The 16,705-nt window shown below is 40.7% G+C and overlaps 1 protein-coding gene across 2 annotated transcripts in view; it reads right to left on the bottom strand.

Annotated features, from left to right (window-relative positions):
* LOC134754863 (pre-mRNA 3'-end-processing factor FIP1) overlaps window positions 1-16,705 on the bottom strand; it is a 70,871-nt gene that overhangs the window by 27,514 nt on the left and 26,652 nt on the right. Inside the window, exons 6-9 of one of the 2 annotated variants that reach the window (XM_063691309.1) lie at window positions 15,812-15,885; window positions 14,154-14,283; window positions 4,764-5,029; window positions 3,491-3,552 (exon numbers count right to left, since the gene is read on the bottom strand). In XM_063691309.1, the coding sequence (XP_063547379.1) occupies window positions 3,491-3,552; window positions 4,764-5,029; window positions 14,154-14,283; window positions 15,812-15,885 (532 nt within the window). The remainder of the gene's footprint in view (window positions 1-3,490; window positions 3,553-4,763; window positions 5,030-14,153; window positions 14,284-15,811; window positions 15,886-16,705) is intronic. The other variant, XM_063691310.1, reaches the window with a different exon arrangement.

Below are 16,705 nucleotides of genomic sequence, written 5' to 3'. Positions count from 1 at the left end.
CACGATCCAGGCCGTCGGTCAGAGGCGTATGCTACGGGACGCTAACAACCTCCGTCCAGACAAACCTGCTCCGGACCCGGGCGTGTAGTCGAGATTACTCGTGTACTCCTCCCTTCACCTGCCGCCCCCATATGCTCAACTTGACCTTCCTGCCCGAGACACCGGTGAGCCAATAATACAGGTGGGGAGTGTGGGGCGTGTGCAATCAAGGATAGGAGTTGACAGGAGTAGAAGAACCAGACCGAATACTAGCATCGTGCCCAGTGTAGGGAAAGATAGATAAATACTGGTGTAAATATGTACGAATGGATAGTGACTGCGATTGACTTGAGGGCGTTATTCTGAGGTTAATTGTTCAAGCAGTAATCCCTCGTGATCGCCAGGCTCGTAGTCGGCATCAATCGAAGCCCTTTAATAGTTTTCGGAGGCACTTTGAGAAGACACAGATTAGTAGTCATTACATTATTATAGGGCTTTCACTTGTGAGGCCTCTATCTTTATCTTGAGCCTTTTCCATACACGCTTGTACCACGTCGAGCACTTGACATCTTGGAGTTGCGAACAGTTTCTTGTTGTCTCGTACTAAGTAGTAGTACCATGGTCACTGATGATGATGATACACAGAATCATGTCCCTTAACAAGTAACACTGTTACGCGTACTGGTACCTTAATAGCACTAGATACCATGAACATTTTAGGTAATGAACATTCTAAACTAGATATTTAGCACGGCGCACAGCTCACACTTTGGCACATGAAAACCACAGAAACACATATAGTTGCTTCGAACATAAGGGCACTGCACTATCACTTTAGTCACATACCAATAAAGACAAGTATATATACGAAGGGATTGAGACTGCGATTAAGTTGTGTTCCTTATTTTAATATATATATCTGGTATATCTCTATCACGTGGATCGTGCTGTCACTGGTCCGTCGTCGCTTTCGTCAGGCTCGGACTCTGTGTCTGTCTCTGGTTGATTGTAGATCTGAGATACTTTTTGCTTGATTAAGTCCCTATTCTGTGCTGTGGATTCCCAGTCGGATCGGCTATTATATGTGTAGTGGGTTATGTCATGGTTAAGTGAGTCAATCCATGTGAAGATAGGCCTAATCTTTCTTTCGTTTTCCCTATATGCCAGTGCTGCATGTAGAAAGTGCGGTTTTGGCCGCCTGAGTATGTGTCCGTAGTAGGAGAGCCTGCGCACTTTAATTATCTTTGTGATGGTTGTTCCTTCAAGAAGTTCCTGTAATTTTTGTTTTGGGGGGTTGTTGGAAACTCCAAGCATTCCTTTAAGTATGTGCCTTTCATACTTTCTTAGTCGTGACCTTTTGCCGCTCGTGAGGGCCATTGCTTTAAGGCCATAGGTCATAGATGGCGCGAAAATCATTTTGTATAGCAGCCTCGCTATTCTCCAATCGATTTTTTATTTTTGTATAAATATATTAAGAATCTTCGCATTTCTGATGGCCTTCTTAGTTTATATTAATGACTGTTTTTCTTTTAAACAATAGACTACAAAGTACACTAACTAAATAATGGCTAACGTAACTTTTTTGCCTTTTACACTTGCAAGTATTGTCGGTTCTTAATTATTGTCTGCAATAGTTAGTTCTTTGTAGAACCCGGGGTTTAAAGACCGTCTGTTGAATTACGGTTTCGGTTATGGCGTCCTGTAGTTGAAGACAAAGGCGTCGCTAATACGTAGGCAAGCGGCCCTGCTTCAATGGGGATTGCGTAATGGAACGCTGTTTATCACCATGTTTTGAGGAAATACTATGAGTTCCGGCAGATTATTGATTATTATATTTTAAGTACAGGTTGTTAGTTTTACCCTATTTTCTAGTGGAGGGGACTGGAGATTCCCGCCTTTTGTGTTAGTGTGATGAGAGTTAAACCAAATAAACTATATTCTATTTCGGATGAAACTAGGTGTCTAAACTATGCGGTTTACAATGTAATGGCGAAAGGGGGTTAACCCTGGTTATCGTAAGTGGAAGGGCTCGATATATTAGTAGATTAGAGTCAACAAAATAGATGTCACTATCACTGCAAGATTAGATGAAACCAGGTTAGGTACCTATATGACTGAAATATATGGATGCATGCATCGTGCATGGATGGCATAAATATTGCTAAAACATGCTGAAATATACAATGCGAACTGCGAGAAAGGTATTGAGAATGAATGTGGAGGGAGGTACGAGGAGAGGAAAACCGAGGAAAAGTTGGATGGACTGTGTGAAAGATGATATGAAACTAACGCAAGTGAATGATGAGATGACGGGTGACAGAGAGGTATGGAAGAAAAAGACATGCTGCGCCGACCCCAAGTGAATGGGACAAGGGCAAGCGAATGATGATACAATGCGAACTGCCTCGTATGTTGTAGGCGTGCCTTGTACAATATATGTATATGGAATTATTGGCGAGCTGGGAGCGTCTAGACTTGATGCACTTCAGATGTTAATGCTAGGTTTAGACGTAACCTAGCTAATATATGTGGAACGCTCTCACCAAATTGGTCGTGGTAGGCGCCGCCGAGCTGGGGGGAGGGCGAAGACGAGGGCCACGCGCTGTTGACTTAATTCACTACTGGATACGCCTAGATGTTGGTTGACCGCGTTGCACTATTAAATACCAGTTTTGAACACTGTCACTAGTTCACGAGAAACTGAGATTATATCCTAGAGGAGCGTTCCCAAGGCACGGTTTGCCTTGGTTTCCCTTAGATGCTAATCTGATCGATGCACTTGTTAAATACACACTTGAGGAAATACCTATACGTATAAATAAATAGACACACACACACCGCACACTCGTTACGATTGGCGTGAAATTTGGAGGCACTGGTTCGCCTAGAGGGACTTGGACCGTCGGCCGGTCAGTTGTCGCCTCGGGCGTGATCGCGGGCTCTCGTTGCACTGATATGTTATGTTTCCGATATAAACCTACATAAATACTGTCACAAAAATCCGAAATTAAGTAAGAACGCGTCGCGATTGCCTTGGTTACCACCGCGCGTCGGAGGTTCGGAACTAAGATGTTTGTGCAGCGATTGCAGTAACATCTGGCGATCGGCGTATTTTGTTTCACTGGGTTTTTACGCGTTTATGACACTCGTTTGTCTGCTCGGGGCACGACCGTCCACCACCGCGTCCCAAATGGATCTCCACGATGTATTATTACAAAAAATAATCCAAAATTCATTAAATTAAGGTGCTTCCGCAATTTAAATACTACCTGAAAAGATGTGCTCAATATGATTACTTAGGTGTAAACAACTATATGACAACAAATATTAAAATCATGCGCTTTACAATAATAGATGCCAATTTATTATTTAGTCGCCAAACTATCATTTCAAGATCCCAATTATTATTTTTTGTGGCATGAATATGATGCCAGTTTTTTTAATAATACGATGCTTACATTTGGAGCTAGGACACACAGGAACAGGTTAATATCACCATCCACATACTTACTTGTCTCGTATCCTGTCCGGTTTAATAGAACGTGACCGTTCACGATCCCGTTCCCTATCCTCCTGAAACCAGCAATAAAAACATAATTATTACAAAACCGGCGAATACGTATCAGGCAAATTGTTGAAAAGACTGGCTTGTCATATCATGCAGTGCAACAGATACTTACTAAAGAATTGGGTATGAACAAGATCAGTGCAAGATGGGTGCCACGAATGTTGACCATTGATCAGAAAAGACATAGAGTATTGATTTGCCAGCGTCTGTTGGATATGTACCAAGCTAATAAAGATAATTTTCTCCATAGATACGTAATCATGGACGAGTCTTGGGTACATCACTATGATCCCGAAACTAAAATTCAAAGTAAGCAGTCGAAACACAGTGGTTCTCCGCCACCACGTAAATTTAAAGTGGCATCGTCTGCAGGAAAGGTTATGCTGTCTGTATTCTGGGATGCTCAAGGAATAATAATCCTAGCTGACTATTTGAAAAAGGGAGAGACTATTACAGGGGCCTATTATGCAAACTTCATTCTAAAATTGCGAGAGGCTATTAAAGAGAAACGCCGGGGCAAGTTGACAAGTGGCGTACTCTTCCACCAAGACAATGCTACCGTCCATACGTCCTGTGTCGCTAAGGCTGCCATACACCAAGCAGGCTTCGAATTGGTGGAGCACCCACCGTATTCGCCTGACTTGGCCCCCAGCGACTACAGGCTATTCCCAAAATTAAAGGAATTTTTACGTGGAAAAATTTTTTTGGACAATCAAGAGGTGGTTTTCAGAGGTCGGACATTTTTTTTTTCATGAGGCTATTGAAATGCTGGAGCACCGATGGAATAAGTGTATTAGTGTTGAAAGAGACTATGTAGAAAAATAAAAAATAAATCTTGAATGTAGTTTCATTGTAAGAGGGTTAGGGGTGGTGCATATCATGGATCAACCCTCGTACAGAGACAATTCTAGTTTCGTATCATAGCAAATTTAGTCTACTTTAAAAACGTTCTAAGAAGGTATAGGTATTATCAAAAACTAGTCCAGTCGTTTAGGGTTACGAGTATAATCCCCAAAATGTAAAAAAATCTAATTTTTCGCGGTTTTTTAGATTTTTGACAAAATTTCGTTAGGCGCTCGAGGTCACAAACTTGGATTATTCATTGGGCCAACATCACAAACAAGTCTGCAAAAAATCAGAACTACCGGATTTGACGCAAACGAACCCCGTACTTTCAGGCAACAAAGTAACTGTATTATAAGGAATGTATACATACATCTTCTCGCCTGTCGCGGTCTCGACGGTCGCGATCGTCGCGCTCGCGGTCCCGGTCGCGGTCGCGGTCGCGTGCGCGCTCCAGCTGGTGGGTGGGCGGTTGCTGGCGGTACGGCGACACGTACGGCGCGGTCATGAGGTGCGGCAGAGGCGCGCCCACGCCCGGCGGGCCCATGCCGGGCGGCGGGCCCATGGCCGGCGGACCCATCGGACCCGGTGTCAGCTCCTTTATGTCACTGGGCGCCCACCCGCTCTGCTCCGGGTGGCCTGAAATGACACAAGCAACTTTATATTTTGATAAAACTATTATTCCCCTAAAAGTTTAGAAATGCGCCCAAATTCTGAGTCGTTGCTCTTTTTTAGATTACTTTAACCACTTTCCGACTGTACCTATCAGCAGATCAGCTCCAAGTTTTAATAATAATTGCAGTGTCAACGCATGGAAGTACCTCTACCTACGAGGGGTGGCTGAAAAGTAATCTCTAATCTACCTAGCCTATAAATAATAATTAAAAAACCGGTCAAGTGCGAGTTCGTTTAACTCGCGCAACGAGGGTTCCGCACAAAGTTACAATATCTTCATGTACCTAACTACATTCATGAAAGACTTTTGACCAGAAGTATACTTCGCTTAATCGTGTATAGCGCCATCTATTGGCAAATTGGCTAACAAATTTGCGCGACATGTATGTATGATAGTGGAGTCAATATAAAGTTTAAGTTACATTAAATGCACACTCAAATTTTTCTACATGGGTGAATTCTATATCATATTGAATACCCGTCTGTAAAGTAACAACTTGATATCAGGTCCCGTTTTTGAGAAATAAAACTTTTTTTTAAATCTTTTATACTACTTAAACAATAATTCCCACATAAGATATTTTTCGTAGAATGGGTTATGAAGCTTATACGACTACACGGTCAGAATATCTCTCGACAATAATGTAAATTATAGATTTATTGAAACAAATTATTATTTTGTAAGTTTTTCATGACCGAGGAACTCCCACACCGAGAGAAAAGTTTACTATGGTGGTTATGAAGTAGTTATATCGATCATGTTTAAAAATCTCCCGAGTCACTACTATATTTGTAGAATAGCAACAAGATTTTGGAAACAAACAGCAAATAATGTTCTGCACAATTAATGGACATTTCTAGTTTTTTGCCAGTAACTGCACAAGTTATGGAAGAATAACATATTCATTTTTCTCTCGATAATTAAATCAATTTCCAGCATAAAAAATTTAAAAAGTATGCGGTATTTCCAGGCATTCACAGAGGCCAATTCGAACTTTATTTAAGATGTCAATAATATATCATTTTGTTATTATTCGCCCGACCGTCTCGCTCGCACCAAAACATATTTTAACTAGTACGAGCGAAACGCACACGCAAATTAAAAAAATGACATCTTTAATAACAAAGTTCGAATTAGCCTCAAGGTATATTAGGAAAGTATACCTTATGGCTTATGGCATTGCGTTAAGGTTCAATAGTTCAATGCATTAAGTGTGTCTTTATATGAAAAACGATAGCTGTCAAATTTTTATATCTATTCAGAAAACGTTTAGAATACTGGATGCTGTGTCAGATATAGACCCTTGAAGTCTTACAACTATCTATTATGCTTGATCTGAATCTTACTGGTTAGTAAGGACCGTCCACTTAGTTATACTTCGAATAGCCGCCCGGACAAATTATAAAGCTAATTTCGAATTTTAAATTTTGACAGTTCACGAGAAGAGTAACGTAACGTCAAACGATATGTTTGTCCCTTTTCAACGATCCTGTCATCCGATGCTTTTAGTAGCGGGAGCTGTGAGAGTGAAAAGACGCAAATGTCAGAAATTCTTACCGCTTGGTATTTGTCAGCGAGCGCATCGCGACATGAAACCAGTATGAACCTGGCCCTCGATTACGTATAATTGTAAGGAAACTTGGGATCAAGTTATATTAGTCTAAGGTCTAACAGTTGAGAATAAGACGTGCTCTGAATATACAGTGTGGAATTTTTTATGGGCCCTGAAGGGAAAGTGCCTTAAAACATTAAGTTAGCTCATTTTATTTTTAAAAAGAAACAAAACTGCATTCAAAGGTTTTTTGAAATTCGCTTGTCTCGCCTGGGAATCGAACCGACTAAAAATTCCAAACAATAAACACTCCCTATTTTATTCTACTAGTCGATACAGTTAATGTTAATGATAACATTTCTTCAAGAAACATTAGGTCTTACACTCGTCTGTCGTACAAAATTTCCATAAAATCGAATATTTAGTACTCAAGAATATTTTTAAACAAATTGAAAAAAAAAATTAAAAACCTTTGAATGCAGTTTAGTTTCTTTTTAAAAATAAAAGAATGTCTCCTTTAAGTAAAATGAGCTAACTTAAGGTTTTCAGAGAATTTCCCTCCAGGGCCCATTAATTTGTTTATTAAATTATAGTGGTAAGTAAGCGCATTGAGTATACACTTTTGTCTCAGGCGATGCCGCTTGGTACGATTGATTGTTCCTTAGGGCAAATAAAACTGATTCAGCCCGGTAGCCACGAGATCGTAACGCCCCCCAAAAGGGGGGTGAAAGGGTCGGTTCCCCAAGTCCAATCTCTGCTATATTTCTTCCTGTTCTTAGCAACTAGGGCAACTTATATATCATTTTCGTATAATTTAGGAACGAGGAATTCATTTTTGAAATAATTATTAGACCTTTCCATACAAAAAAAAATGAGTTATGTAATTTTTGTGACAATTTTCCCTGTTACAATTACAGTGTGGCGATTTGCACTAAATAACAAAATGGACAATGTAGCCCATTTATTGTTCATTCTGGAAAATATCACTTTAAAGGAATAGCTGCCGAAACGCCTGTCAAAAAAGAGGCGTTTTTTCTTACTAAGCGGCGTTTCCAGTTTTTATTCCTTACTTGTTGTTTTTATTCCTCACTTGTTGTTTTTATTATTTTTTCGCAACTGTGTTAAAAAACGTCGTTCGATACACGTGCGGAAATGTCATTCTTCACTCGTCCCGAGTCTTGCCAAGATACCTATCTCGGTACTCGTGAAGTAATGACATACTTTCCGCACTAGCATCGAAATGTACTATTTATTTCATTTGGGCACCAAGAAGTATGTTGGTAGTAAACCTTTTAGTGCGAGCAAAATAGTATGTAATAATGATTTAATATAATATTGTTAATTTACTAAAGTTTCATTATTGCGTCATTTCATCTCATAATTAATACCCATTGAATTGAATGACCTTCCCACGTTTTCTGCAGCAATGCAGTCGACTGCAGCAATATTGAAGCGCGACATTGCTGTCGACTGCCACGGCAGTAGCCGTAAATGTCAAAATCAAATTTCCTGTCTGGATTTTGACGTTCATTTAAAATAAATAATCAAAGGGGATCATCGATTTTGGGCCCGGAGGACATACCATCGCGTATATTATGACATACTACACAGACGGTTACAGTAATTATAAACGCATTTGATTACGGAAAAAGATATAATATTGGGTGTAAATGAAACGGGAATGTATTATACAATAAAATTAATTATATCTATTATTAATTTCCGTAAATCACACCATCATCTTTATTAGCATAGCATAGCTTAACGCTCAATTTCACACAAACCGTGAGGTTTTCACTAAGGAGTTTAAAATTCTCTTTGCACTAAACTTTATGGTTGGTAGAAAAGTCTGTATTCTAATTTGGCACTAACTGCCACTGTCTGTCATTGCTATGTCATAGCCTCATAGCTGACATACGTGAGATATATGCCGCAAAGTATGCATTGCGCGTTTTATCGGAGCTTTGCCTGAGGTGTGTTAAGTAAGCGCGCAATCAAAATTAAACATGCGTAAACAATCGTTACGCGTACCGATGAAACTGGGTAAGTTAGTCATGGGAGAATTAACGGTCGACCGCATCGCGAACTCTCGGCAGTTCAAGCGGACCGATCGTCTACCGCGAACATTGAAGTGAGACGGAGATATGGAAGTCGATCAAACGTTCTCTACAGTGAATCAGTACCCGTCAGTTAGTGTCTGCGTGGGTAATTTAAATAGCTTGGACGTCGTAATAATTATGGTTGTATTCCATACAATATTACATATATGTGAGAATTTTTTTGTTATTACACTAACATGAGTAAGAGATTTATGAAGGTGAAACAAAAGTCGAGTGTCCATTTTCTATAAGCAACAAAAAAAAAATCGAAACAAAAATGGTTAATAGTAATTAAACGGATTCATTTACGTTAGAGATTTTTTTGTAGAATATAGTAAATATAAAGAGCTTAATTAACATGTAATTTTTATGTACACATTAGTTGTTATTTTTATGTAAAAAAAAAATTTTTATAAAGAAAGTTATTGAGGGCAGGTTTCTGTGTCAAGCTGGAAGAAAATATAAATACTTAATGAGTATATGCTTGAGTACAGCATATTAGAAAATCTCTAGTGTGGGGATTGATGTTTTGGTTTATTTTTCTATTTTAGTAATAATTTGGATTTATAAAAAAAAATTGACATATTTTGTGGAGATTTTTTACAAAATATATTATTTGTAACATAGGTAATCACATCTCAAAAAATCTCTAATGTGAGAATTAATGTAGATTTCTCATACATTTTGAACTGTGCTGACCGGCCTATGATAATTCTTTATCATGTGAACCGATTTCAATTTTTTTTGTTTTATTTTAAAGGTGTTTTTAGTGTAATCTCGTAGATATTTCAAGAATAAAAACCGGCCAAGTGCGAGTCGGACTCGCGTTCTAAGGGTTCCGTACATTACACAATTTTTAACAATGTACCTATTTTTAGGGTTCCGTACCTCAAAAGGAAAAAACGGAACCCTTATAGGATCACTCGCGCGTCTGTCTGTGCGTCTGTCACAGCCGTTTTTCTCCAAAACTACTGAACCAATTAAGTTGAAATTTGGTATTCATATGTAAGTTTGTGACCCAAAGACGGCCATGTAACGTAAAGAAATGAATTTTAAACATGGGGACCACTTTTGGGGGGTAAATGAGAAAATTAAAAAATAAAGTTATTCAAACTATACTGTGTTAAAATGTAAGAGCTCATTGTGAGAATCTCAAATATATATTTTCTAAAAATACAGGATAAACAGTTTAGAAGTTATTCAAGAAAATAGGCAAAATAATGACCATCCCCCCCCCCTATCTCCGAAACTACTGGGTCTAAAATACAAAAAATAGGTCTTTACCTATAGATGTCAGGAAAACCTATTAGAAATGTGCAGTCAAGCGTGAGACGGACTTAATTACTTAGTTTTTGATCCGACCCCTGGGTGGGCATGGGACCATGGGTGGGCAACGGACACATACGCGCGCTCTCCGACACGAAAGGTAAGCTCTATTACTCCACGGTACACGCCGTCCCTAGGGCTTGTATCCTAACCACTAACAATATCATTGCACAACCGCTCACTGAGTTCTGTTCCAGAGACCTGTGTGCGATTAAACTACAAGTGCCACTGGCAACAGGCTGTCGCGACCTAGTCCTCGCCTCGGCGTACATGCCCGGAGAGGACGAGCCGCCGCCCGCCGAACTACAACGACTGGTCAGCCACTGCGAGAGAGCGGGCCTCGCAATAATCATCGGAGCCGACTCCAACGCACACCACCCGCTGTGGGGAATGGAGACCAGTAACAACAGAGGTAAGACACTTGTTAAATATCTTGTGACTACTAATCTAAACATTTTAAATGTAGGTGCCGAACCAACATTCGTAAACAAACGATGCAGGACGATTATTGACCTGACTCTGGCTTCGGAGGAGGTCAGTGAACAAGTTATGGGATGGCACGTCTCCCAGGAGGCCTCTTGCTCAGACCATAGATGGATTCGCTTCAATCTACTAGCATCTAGTGACACCAACCGCCCGAAGGAATCCCAGGGGCCACTTTCAGGAAGGTCCTAGGTGAAAGCCTCGATCTGCTTCCTCCGAGGGACGACTTCCGACTGAGATAGAACAGCAGGTAAACATCTTAACCGAGCTGCCCTCGTAGACAACTACCACAAGGCCATAACAGGACACAAGTGGTGCCATTACTGCAAGGAAGGTAGTAGGATCCTCCATCCGCATACTCTCCGACAGTAGAGCAGTCTTGATGGCTTTAAAAAGCCATATAGTCACGTCCAAACTTATACACGAATGCCACGAACGACTAATGGAGGTATGTCATAACAATAAGATCACCCTACAATGGATCAAAGGAAACAGCGGATCCCGGGGTAACGATGCTGCGGACGAGCTTGCCAGGCAAGGATCGAGTGCGGGAGCGATTGGCCCAGAACCGATCCTCCCGATACCGTTTAGCAAGGTACGCTCAATGCTGCTGGCACGTACAGGGAAACTACACACAGAACATTGGCTAAACCAGACTGGATGCAGACAGGCCAAACAAGCCATGCCTGGCATCAACGGAAAGCTCACAAGGGTGCTCCTTCAATTAGGAAAGACCTGACTGAGCGTGGTAACCAGTCTCATAACAGGTCATGGACTATTTAACAAACATCTTTTTATAACAGGCAAAGATAAATATAACTCCGTAATAGATGGACACAGTCTAAGGAAAAAACGTGCCTCGAAAATCACGAAAATTTGATTCTCGATCAGATGGCGCCACTAGTTTTGGCCTACTCTAGTATAGGGGGCGTTGGCGGTTTAGTTTGTTATTTATAATTTTAACGCATATCAGTGAAAGAACATGGGTCAAAATCATATAAAAAAAAATGCATATAAAAGAAGATCCCCGAGAGACCTCCCCGAGGTTGCTACTCAACATCAAAGGTTTGATAGGTTTCCTCGAGGATCTGGGCTGGTCCCCCCCCCCCATGTCACGCAAAATAGGCGCCAGTCGTCGAGTTGCGGAAAATCGCCCGAACTACAATAGATTAGCTTGTAGATTGCATATCTTACTAGTCATTTTATACAAATATATGATGAATACTGCCGCTTGTCTTATGTTTCATAGATTATGCTAAAGCATTTGACTGCGTTAGATAGACAAACATGTTGAACGTACTCTCTGAGATGGGTGTCCCTGCTCATTTAGCACACCTTATAGAGAACTTATATGCCGAAAGCACTGCCAGAGTACGCATTGAAAATACGTTGTCAGATCAGTTCAAACTGGAAAGGGGGGTAAGACAGGGCTATATATTGTCTCCGAAGCTCTTTAATATCTACGGCGAATACATTGTGCGCAAGGCCACTGAGAACTGGGACGGCGGTATATCGATTGGCGGGAAGATGATATGCAACCTGCGCTATGCTGACGACACAACGCTCTTGGCTTCCGATGAGGAGGAGATGAGCCGACTGTTCCGACGAATAGAAGCCGAAAGCATCAAATTAGGACTTCACGTCAACCATGCTAAAACAAAGTTGATGTTTGTGTACCGGAAAAAACCTCCTCCACGAAGTCTAGAACTACAACAACTTACTTGTGTCAGCACCTTCACCTACCTCGGCTCACTTATATCTAGCGATGGTAGCTGTGACGGGGAAGTTATCCGGAGGATTCGAATAGCGAAGGGAGCTATGGCTCGGTTAGATAAAATCTGGAAAGATCGAGGGATATTGAAACAAACGAAGGTTAGACTTGACCGCTCTCTGGTGTTCCCAATATTTCTCTATGGTTGTGAGACATGGACTAATCGAGCAAACTTGATCAAGCGTATCAACGCCTTTGAGATGTGGTGCTGGCGCCGGCTTTTACGGATACCTTGGACAGCTAGGCGTACTAATCAGTCCATATTGGAAGAGCTACGCATAAAACGCCGGTTGTCAACAATATGCCAGGACCTCTCATTTACTTCGGACACCTCTCACGTCGCTCCTCGGATAGCCTGGAGAATGTTATAATGACGGGTAAAGTTGAAGGCACCAGACCTCAGGGCCCTCCTCCTACTAGATGGTGTGCTCAAATCACTGCACTTATGCAATTAAAACTGCACGAGGCCATGCGCTTGGCGAAGAATAGAAGCCTATGGAGGAACCTGATCTTCAACAGAAGGACATGATGTCACGATCCTCAGCATTGAGGGACCGACTGAAGAAGAAGATGAATACTGCAATGAAATACTGTGAATTACAATAGAATACTCTGCATACATATTACCATAGAGTAACTTATACTAGAGCGGTACTGTCATAGTAAATTTTGTAACCCCAGTAAATTCACTGCCATCTGTCGACACACTTTAAAACTAAAAATGAAGATTTATAAAAATACGATAGAATGTATTTAAATATAGATAAATGATTTTTTTTATTTGCATTAATTATTTTTATGATTTTGACCCATGTTCTTTCACTGATATGCGTTAAAATTGTTAAATAACAAACGAAACCGTCAACGCCATCTATACGACTGTAGGCCAAAACTAGTAGCGCCCTCTGAACGAGAGTCAAATTTTCTTGATTTTCGAGGCACGTTTTTTCCTTAGACTGTATCCATCTATTACGGAGTTATATTTATCTTTGATATTACTAAAAAACCTCTAGTAAAAAAATGAAGTTGATAATACATAAAAAAAAAATTCTATGAAAAAACCATTACATGAGACCAATTTTTCTTATCGCCCGTACAAAGGAACACTACTAGACTTTCTAAATCTTTTTTTTTTTTTTTTACTAGCCCATTATGGTGTCCCACTGCTGGGCAAAGGCCTCTCCCCTTGTCTTCCACGACTCCCGATATAGTGCCTCCTCCGGCCAGTTGTTGAGAAAGGTGTCTAGGTCGTCCCGCCATCTCCGTCTGGGCCTGCCGGGTCCGCGCCCCTCTTCTGGCATCCATTTGGTGGCTATGCTAGCCCATCTGTCTGGATGCATGCGGCAGACGTGACCGGCCCAGTCCCATTTGAGCCTAGCAGTCTTCTCACCGACGTCAGCAATGCGGGTTTTTGCGCGCAGCGTGGTGTTCCGGATACGATCGGTCCTCTTCACACCTAAAATGCTGCGCTCAATAGCCCGTTGGCATACCTTCAACTTGGACTTCTGACTCTCTGTGAGTGACCATGTTTGAGCACCGTAGGTTAGGACGGGCAGGATACACATGTCGACGAGTTTTCGCTTCAGTGACAGTGGAAGGCTACCCTTCATCAGCTCTTTCATGGACCAGTAGCTCTTCCAGGCGTTTTCGACACGGCGCTCGATTTCTTTGTCTTGCCTGTTGCTGAAAGAGACTAACTGGCCCAAGTAAATATACTCGTCAACATAGTGTATAGTCTGCCCTAAATATCTAATGTGATATATTATTGGCCGGTACTGTAAGTACGCGATTTGCCTAAAAATGATAAAATGGCCCATCTAGTAGATAAATAAGGGGGCATAATAATACGTACTAACCCCAGGGTTCATCGTAGGGCTGGTGAGCGTGCGGCGGCGCGAAGTAGTGGTCGGGCGGCGGCACGAAGTAGTCCGGCGGCGGCGCGTCGCGGTGCGCGCGCCCGTACTCGCGCCGCTCCGCCGTCATCACCTGCCGACAATACTACCTCAACAACGCTACGCCGGGGACGTTAGAGTGTTAGAGCCTGGCTACACAGAGAGTATTACGGAGCTCCGTGTTCACAGTTCTACGTTTTATAAATTGTAATTCCTAACGACATCGCACACAGCGGGCATTCAGATTACGGCAGTCAGAAGGGGCGCCCGCGGTTAAGAGTCCGGGGACGGCTTAAGCTCGGCCGAATTGCACCTTCCCAAACAAACGTAGTTCCGCTCTCATTTTAAAACTACGTGTTGGATTGTAATGAAACTTTGCACATACAATGGCATGAAATATCTAGGTCTAGGTCATTGATATCTAGGTCTGAACTTTAGTTTATATAGCTCCAGTTTATAAAACAAACGAAATAGAGCAAAAACAAGTTTTGTATGAAAAACTTAAAATTCACTGTATTTTTTTAACTAGGGTATCTAAAGCTACATAAACTAATTACAGACATAGATATACCTTATGCTATTGTAAGTACAAAGCTAGTCGTTTTAAAATCAGAGCTGAACTACGTTTGTATGGAGAACCGAGCTTGCCGGAGACGCTTAAAAGTTATATTCCGAGACAGAGAATGTAAAAGCAGTTAGTTAAAAACCGGCCAAGTGCTAGTCGGGGTCGCGTGCGAAGGGTTCCGTACCATTACGCAAAACAACGGCAAAAAAATCACGTTTGTTGTATCTTGAATATTTATTTTATTTTGTTATTAGTATTTGTTGTTATAGCGGCAACAGATATACATCATGTGTGAAAATTTTAACTGTCTAGCTATCACGGTTCGTGAGATACAGCCTGGTGACAGACGGACAGACAGACAGCGGAGTCTTAGTAATAGGGTCCCGTTTTTACACTTTGGGTACGGAACCCTAAAGAGGCATGAACTATAACTATAACGATTATATTGATTATTTACAACAAAAAAATGTCTAGCTTGAAATTGCATAGGTAAAGCAATATGTGTAATTCGATTTAAATTTTAGTATGTAGTTTTTAAATAAATACCAATTTACAAAAAAATAACGAACAGGTTTTACTCAATGTTTTTGATTTACGGGTCGATTTATATTTTGACGACCCTTGAACTTAATATTGTCTTCGGTTACCGCGATAGTTACTCATGAAATAAAACTATGAAAACGGATTATATCGCGTATATTGAATTTATAATACATCCCGACGTTTCGAACCCTTTACAGCGTTCGTGGTCAACGGGTGACTGAGGAAAAATTACAAAGTGCAAAAATACCCACATACTAAAAATAATGTGGGTATTTTATTAGTTTTCATAGTTTTATTTCATGACCCTTAAACTGTTTACACGAGGCCACCGAAGCAAATCCAAGACGATGCTATTTACAAGTATAAAATAATATCCATTAAAACAAAACCATCTCTTTTTAAAGGCTTTCTTGACTATTAGTCTCGAGTAAACGCTATAATGTACCTGTTATGTAACTACATATTATAAAGTGATTGCATACCTACTATATATTATGTTTAATGAGTGTTATACCTGTATTGTATTTTCCCGCACTTGGTAGTTGCCGCTCATTGGCGGCTGCATACTTTCATCGTTTCTCGGCGGGCCTGTAACGTCCGATAACCATAGTACATTCAGCAGCAGAAACAGCTAACTGAGAAAGGTACCCGTATACCTAGCCATATTCTGCGAGGTGAGTATTAGTATTAGGTCATAGTAAGGAGCACAACCCCAACCCCGACCCCGATTACCTGTTTCATACATTTTCTGTTTGTCAGATCTGATCAGATGTCGATGTTTTCTATGGGAGAGCAAAACCGTTTTTCGCGATTTCGGATGTGGTAAAAGTTGTTCAGTAAGACCTATATTCACCTCTCAAAACCTACCTATGCCTATATTCAGCTCTCTTAGTAGCTTCAACTGCTCTTGGTCGGCCGCGGCTTATCCTGGCAAATTTTGTGCAAATGGCAAAAAAGTGGTACAAAAATTCATCAAAAAAAACCTCATCGAAAAATAGAATGAAACTTGTATGTCAGGATAGCTGCCTTTGAGGACAGTAACAAAAAAGTGGTCGGCCAAAACCTGTGTTGGCAGGTTCCTGTGTCCGACCGAATTTATGGTTCCATGTGGCAGCTACAATTTACCTCATCAAAAATAGAATGAAAAAAAAAACGAATTATAATAGCTAAATTAAACCTGTTGACGTATGTCTTGGTCGGCCTCACCTTAGCCTGGCAGTTTTTGCAGTCCGACCACATTTATAAAAAAATTTTTTTTATTTCTATATTGAAAATATGGTTTCTTCATTGCTTAAACTAATTTTTTAAGCATGTCAGTACAAAAAAATAATAACACCAATACAATAGTAACTTAAGACTAGTCAATTAAAAAAAGAAGTTTTCAAGATAGAGGTGTGATTATATGTTT

This window comes from Cydia strobilella, chromosome Z (genome assembly GCF_947568885.1).
Source record: "Cydia strobilella chromosome Z, ilCydStro3.1, whole genome shotgun sequence".
NCBI lineage: Eukaryota > Metazoa > Arthropoda > Insecta > Lepidoptera > Tortricidae > Cydia > Cydia strobilella.
This window is presented reverse-complemented; position numbering and strand designations above follow the sequence as displayed.